At 41.1% G+C, this 7,456-nt stretch overlaps 1 protein-coding gene across 1 annotated transcript; it reads left to right on the forward strand.

The window, feature by feature from the left end:
- The first annotated feature begins 855 nt into the window (after nucleotides 1-855).
- On the forward strand, nucleotides 856-2,253 carry LOC126263386 (uncharacterized). The gene has a single exon (XM_049960479.1). It carries the CDS (start codon nucleotides 856-858, stop codon nucleotides 2,251-2,253), a length of 1,398 nt encoding a protein of 465 aa, XP_049816436.1.
- The last annotated feature ends 5,203 nt before the right edge of the window (nucleotides 2,254-7,456 follow it).

The raw sequence follows: 7,456 nt of genomic DNA on the forward strand, positions 1-7,456 counted from the left end.
CTTTGAGACAACGAGCGCAGTCCCGGCATCTAGCGGCCAAACTACAAACTACGCCTGCCTGCAGCGCCACGGAGCGGCCGACGGAGAACCATGTCATCTTGTAGCAGATCTTCAACTTCACGCGAGCTTCGGCGTAGTGCAGCGCCACACCCACCTCAAACGTCAAAACATCGCGACTCGCGGTAACGTCGGTTGGTGAGTGAAGACGACTGGTTGACATAACAGTAAATTGCAGTGTGCAGTATTCGCGATAAATTAACAGTTTTTAACTGATATTTACATTAGGAAAAGTGCTAAATTGCGGTAATTTCCGAAAAATTTGGGAAACATACTCTGAAATATAGCATGCTTATTTATGCACACTGCACTGTATAAATGGTAATTGTTTTTGGTGATTTTGCATTTATAGATTTTGTGAGTGTTGTGATTATCTTGTTTAAAACATTTTTACATAAATTGTGTATGTGGAAATTGTTATTGGAAATTAATAGGTTTTTGAGAGTTGTGATGTTCGGTACTCCTGCAGGTAGTATCATTTTGGGGACTAACTGAAAGGATTGCAGGTACTGTTTGATTAGTTTCAGGGTAATTAGGAGTGTTTTGGGTTATTAGAGGTTATTTTGTATTACTTGCTTGTGCATTAGAAATAAACCAAACATGTCTGCTGAAGATAAGCAGGTCTGTGAGGCAGTAGTTGAAGGGAAAGGGACAGGACAGGAGGACAGAGATAATTCAGGAATCAGTGATTGTGGATTGTCATTAGGAAGCCCATCAGCACATTCAACTAATTATCCCGAGACACCGGGACCAACGACGAGAGCTAGGCCAGTTTCAGAGGATGCCGATAGATGGTCGATGTTGGTAGACTTGATGAAGAAGACTAACGAATCAATAAAGGGTTTACAAGAAACTAACGCATCATTAGAGAAGGGTTTACAAGAAACTAATGCATCGTTAGAGAAGAGTTCACAAGAAACAAGAGAATCACTAAAGGAAGATTTACAAGAGTTCAAAACATCACAAATGAAGATGGAATATAATATGAAGAAGGAAATGCAGGAGTTGCAAGAACGACTGAAGATGGACATCGACGAGAGAGAGAGGAAGCTACAGAAGAGCATAGACCAAGTCCAGGGAGACGTGGAGAAGATGGAAGGAAAGTTAGCAAAAAAGATAGAAGACGATATTGAAGAAACAAAAGCCGAATTGGGGGAAAGAATCAACGAAGTGGCAACAAATTGCAATCATCGAATCGCCGAGGTGACGCAGATGCAGAAACAATGCAACGATGCTGTTAAGGGGATAGGAGATAGGCAAAACCAACTAGCTGTCAATCTGAGAAATGCTATAGCCGTGCAACGAGAAGAGGATAACAAGAGGGTTGAAACGGAGGTCAAGCAGTTACAACAGGGAGTGCAGCAATTGGAGAGCAAGACAGAAGAAATTGATAAACGAATCAGCAATGCCACCTTAGCCATTGGGGGAGGTAAGGTCGTTACATTGATGAGTAGTGATAATCGGTGCATCCAAAGTAGTACAGGGCAGAAATTTAGACCGAAAGGAGGGTTGCACCCAATGATATTTATGAAATGGCTAAAAGGAGTTTTCCCAGCACATCTTAAGGACTCAGACAAGATTCAATTTGCAATAGATAGAATGGAAGGTGAGGCCTTCACTTGGGGAGTCAGGAAGAAGGAAGGGACTACTAGTTATGATCAGTTTCAAGAGGAATTCTTGAAGAAATACTGGTCCAAAAGCCATCAATGTGCAGCAATTGAAGACCTACTCCAGCGCAAGTCACTTAGTACGTGGAGAGGAACGTTGAGAGAGTTTGCCGAACATTTGTGGGAATTGAACGAGACCTTGGAACAACCCCTGAGTGATGACGTAATGATATCAGCGATAAAAAGAAGAATGAGCCAGAGAATGCAAGAAACTGTATCCGGGAGCCTAATTGAAGATAGGGAGGCCTTGATGAAAATACTGGAACAATTGGAATCTGTTCGATCACAGGGACACAATCAACCTAATGATCAAAACCGAGGGGGAAATAATGACCCAAGAAACCATTTTGGTAGTTCGTCTGATTATAGAGGAAGAGGTGGTGGTCATAGGTACAGGAACCATGGTGGTGAACGTCAATGGAGGAATGATTGGAGAAGGAGTGAAGAACCAAGAGATCATGAGAGAAGATGGGATAGGCGAATGAATGACACGGTGCATATAGAAGAGGTGGAGAGACCGGAAAACTGAATGACACTCCAGATGAGGTCCGATCGGGAGTGAGAGCTACGAGGACCAGGGTAAACCTACTAAGACACGACAATGGTGGAGACCTGAGAGAAAATCTACTGGAGGAAAGAAGTGGGATTCCCAAAGAACCCATGTTACCCATGATAGGGATCAAGTTGTGTGGACTGGATATCGAGGCATTAGTCGATACAGGAAGTGAAGCGTGTGCAATATCCAAAAGGTTATATGAACAGATACTAAAAGCGAATGTTAGCTTGCCTAGTTTCCCAGTGAGTGGAGTGAGAATTGTGAACGCGTTGGGTGCAAGGAGTAAACCTATTAAAGAACAAGTGTTGATTACCTTCAAGATAGAGGGAGAAGAATACGAAGCAACATTTTTGGTGGTGGCCGGATTGAACACATCGATTATTTTAGGGATAGATTGGTTGAATGAAGTTGATGCAATAGTGAGTTTTGATGAAGGTACTATCAAGGTCAAAGGAAGAAAGGGAGAAGAGAAGAGGTTAAAGTTTGCTGAGGGGAATGCAATCGAAGAAGAGGAAGAATTCAGAAGAGTAAATTTGTATCATGAAGAGGAACCCACCACGGGATACAGGGAAGAGGAACTAGGAGAAGAAGAGTTGATATACCTTGAGGGACTAGCACGAGAGGATAGACATAAAGAGGATAAGATCAGAAAAAAGTTGGAGGAGATGACACACCTAGATGAGAGAACTAAGAAGAAATTAGCCACAGTATTATACAGGCGTTGTAAAGTATTTTCTCAACGGCCAGGTATCATGAAAGGGGTGGAGTGTAAGCTAAAGATAAAGAACCATAAACAGTTCAATATAAAACAGTATTCCATTCCCCAGGCGAAACGAAGAGCAGTAGATGAAGAAATACAGAGGATGATGGACCTTGGTGTTATAGAAAGGACCAATAGTCAATACAACAACCCCCTATTTGTCGTTGATAAGAAGGATGGAAAGGTGAGGATAGTTTTGGATGCACGAACAGTGAACAAAATCATCGAACCGGAGAGGGACAAACCAGAGACTATAGAAGAACTAATTCAAAAATTCCGAGGAGCAAAGGTGCTTAGTAGTATCGATTTGACTGCTGGTTACTGGCAGATACCATTGGCCACAGAGTCTCGGCAGTATACGGCATTTACTTATGGAGGAAGGTGCTATCAATTTAGAGTGTTGCCATTTGGGCTAAATGTGTCAGTGTCTGAATTTATAAGGGCGATGGATAAGATACTAGGCGAGGAGTTACTTAAGAAGGCCACCGTCTACGTGGATGACCTCTTGATAGCAAGCGAATCATGGGAAGAACATTTAAATAGACTGGATGCAATCTTGGCAGCCTTTGAAACCGCAGGGGTAACTGTAAACCTGGACAAGTCGGAATTTGGCAAATCAAAGATAAATTTTCTGGGCCATATAATATCCGAGGAGGGTATCTATCCTGATCCTAGTAAAATGGAGGCTATTAAAAATTTTCCGACTCCTCATAGTAAGAAGCAGTTGCGAGCATTCTTTGGGGTTTGTGAGTTTTATAGAAAATTTGTCAAAGGTTCTGTACTTAATGCCCCGAGTATGAGGGAATTGACTAAGGCGAGGATGCCGTGGCATTGGAGTGCAGAGTGCCAAACCGAATTTGAAAGTATCAAGGAAGCACTATATAGTGCGGATATATTGTACCACCCGGATTTTTCCAAGGATTTTTATTTAGGAGCAGACAGCTCTGACTATGGACTAGGAATTCATTTGTACCAAATAGAGAGGAGCGGAAACGGTGAGAGTGTGAGAACAATAGCGTTTGGTAGCAGAAGTTTAAATGCTTGGGAGAGAAAATATTCGATTACTGAAAGGGAAGCATTGGCAATTGTTTGGGGGTTTAAGCGTTTCCGGTATTATTTGGCCGGGAGGCATGTGAAAGTCGTAACTGACCATAAGGCCCTTACATTTCTGACTACAAGCAAATTGAGGCATAGCAGACTAATGCGATGGGCCCTAGCATTACAAGATTATGACTTCGAGATACTTTATGAACCAGGAGCAACACATATAATACCTGATGCTTTGTCAAGATTACCAGCTGACTCAAGAGGAATGTTGGTGGACAGGCCGGAAGGAGAAGGAGTTAGAATCAACCTGATGAGGGGAGTACAGTATGAAGAATTCATAAGGAAGTTCCTAAAGAATGTGCGTAGGGAACAGAACGAGGACGAGAAATTAAAGTCAATTAAAAATAAATACAGGTGTGCAGGAGAGGAAAGAATTCGCACATTTTATTATATTCACAATGGGATACTTTATAAAAGGAACAGGGAGAGTGAGGAGAACTGGAAACTCTGTGTGCCTGAGCATGTGGTAGAAAAATTAATTTGGTATACACACTATAGTAATGCGCATTATGGACCGAAGAAGTGCCTGGAAAAGTTGAAATTAGATTGTGCATTCAACAACATGGGAAGGCGTATACGTAAAATACTGAGTACATGTGACATCTGTCAAAAATCTAAAACGGCTACAGTACAGCACAAAGGATATATGCATCCAATTGTACCAACAGCAATGAAGGACATAGTTGCAGTGGATCTCTTTGGGCCACTTCCTGCCTCACGAGGGAATTACACACAGATCTTAGTAGTGGAAGAACTGGTTTCCAAGTACATAAAATTTTACCCATTGAAGAAAGCTACTAGTAGAGCCATCATTAACCATTTTGAGAAAGACTATTTTCAAAAGGTGTGTATTCCTAAGCGAATTTTGTGTGATAATGGATCACAGTTCAGGTCAAAGGAGTGGACAGGGATGCTGAATGAGCATGGAATAGAGCAAATTGCCATTTCTAGGTATAGGCCAGCTTCTAACCCAGCAGAACGAACAATGAAGGAATTGAACCGTTTGTGCCGAACCTACTGTCATAGGAAGCATGGTTCATGGAAAGAATATCTGGAAGAATTTGAGCGGGTTAAGAATCACCTCCCACATGATTCTACAGGGTTTGCACCATGTGAAGTATTGCTCAATCAAGAACCCGATAGTATTTTTCGTGAGTTGGTAGCCTACCCACCAGGAAGTTCATTGACCTGGGAAAGGAAATTGGAGCTGGTGGAATTAAGTATGAAGGAGAAGGCTAGGAAAAGACAGGAAAGACACGACAAGCTAGTGAAACCGATAACTTACCGAGTGGGAGACCTGGTATTAGTAAAGGTTCATGCTAGATCAAAGAAAATAAACTCTGAATTACATAAGTTTAACCACGTTTATAAGGGACCGTACAGAATTATAAAAATTGGTCATCCTAACACTGTGGAGTTGGTATATGCACGGACAAAGAGAGTGCATGGTAAGGAGCATGTGGAAAACATAAAAAGGTACTACTCACACGAGAGCAGAAATAGCCCAGATGAGGAAGAGGAACTCGATTAGGGCCAATATCTGAACTGAGAACGTTCAAGCTCCTTGAATTAGTGGCGTAGGACAAGGTTAGAACATTTAACTGTGAAATGGACATTTGAAAGAGGGAAGGGTTTATTTACATTGTGTTTTGTGATGTGTTACAATTAGAATTGCATATTTCATGTCAAAGATTATCTAATAAGGAGTATAAAATTTGTAACAACTATTTTGTGGTGTAGTAATTCATATGTCCTGTGTTAAGTAATAATTTTTGAGTGTATATGTTATGTGTTTCATTCAATATTGGACTAGAGAGGACTATTGCTGGTTAATATAAAAATTGTAATTTGGACAATGCGATGTTTATGAGATGTATAACTTTTTTGTAAAAATTGTTGTGGAGGCAGCCCACTACCGGAGTCGAGGGATTATTTTGATGAACTGTAGTCCCATTTATTATTTGTATTTTATGTTTTGTTCAAATGTAGCAATGTTTAATTCCCTTGCCGATTCTTTTTCGCCTGCGGCTCTAAAGAAGTTTTCGAGGGCGGGGATGTAAGGGGTCCGCAGGCCCTTACTACTAAGTTTGCATCAGCACAGGTCGACAGGGCAACTATCGATAGTGTGTTGGGTCGCGAGAGCGAGAGTCAGTTTCAGTCAGTGTGTGTTGGAGGTTCCCGCGAGGCGGGCAGAGCTGTGCAGAAGCCAGCAGTAGTTGATTCTTGAATTACCGACAAAGGGAGTGCCCATCGCCGCGGTTTAACCCCTTTGTGTTAGTATTATACGGGAAAGTGAAGAAGTTTAATTAACAGAGTGATTTCAGTGATATTTATGTGCCGTTATTGAGATTCCGCGTCTACCGCGCCGGCATTATTTGGATTACAGTGTTGGATTACAGTGATGGGATTTTGCATGTGACGATGATGAATAACGAAGTAACCTGTGCTGAGATTAGCCGTTATTAACAGTGTATTGACGAAGGCAGTGGCTGTCTCCTTATTTTTGTGCTTTTGCTAAGAATATAGGTCTTATTTGTGAAACTGTGTTTGTTGTCCTCCTTACCACCAAACAATACATTATTACCGTATTTGCGAAGGACAATATGGAATGTAACATCTCCTGAGCAGTCCAATCCGATTGCCAGCCCCATTAGGTACACGGTCACATTAATTAATTACTTAATTTGGGCTGCTATTCAGATCCGCGAACGAGCGGATACACCAAATAATAAGGGAGTGTTACAAACTACAATTCACTAAATAATCCTTCGACTCCGGTAGTGGGCTGCCTCCACAATAAATTTTACAAAGGGTTATTCATCTCATAAACATGGCATTGTCCAGATTACAATTTTTTTTTATATCAACCAGCAATAGTGATCTCTAGTCAAATATTGAATGAAACACACAACATATACACTCAAAAATTATTACCTAAACACATGACATGTGAATTACTATACTCCAAATTAGTTATTACAGATTTTATACCTATTCTCAGATAATCTTTGATATGAAATATGCAATTCTAATACATCATAAAACACACTGTAAATAAACATTTCCCTTTTTAAATGTCCGTTTTGCAACTAAATGTCCTAAATAACTTAGCAGGTTTATTCGGGTCCTGGTAGCCCTCACTCTTGACCGGACCTCACCTGGAGTGTCATTCAGTTTTCTTCGGTTTCTCCACCTCTTCCTCTATAATCAGATGAATGATTAAAGTGATTCCTTGGGTCATTACTTCCCTCTTCTATATGCACTGTGTCATTCATTCGCCTATCCCATCTTCTCTCATGATCTCTTGGT

The sequence above is a fragment of the Schistocerca nitens genome, chromosome 6 (assembly GCF_023898315.1).
Source record: "Schistocerca nitens isolate TAMUIC-IGC-003100 chromosome 6, iqSchNite1.1, whole genome shotgun sequence".
NCBI lineage: Eukaryota > Metazoa > Arthropoda > Insecta > Orthoptera > Acrididae > Schistocerca > Schistocerca nitens.

What these genes read in the sequence shown, in the direction of transcription:
- LOC126263386 (XM_049960479.1), top strand. Translation starts at nt 856, where the DNA reads ATGTTGGTAGACTTGATGAAGAAGACTAACGAATCAATAAAGGGTTTA.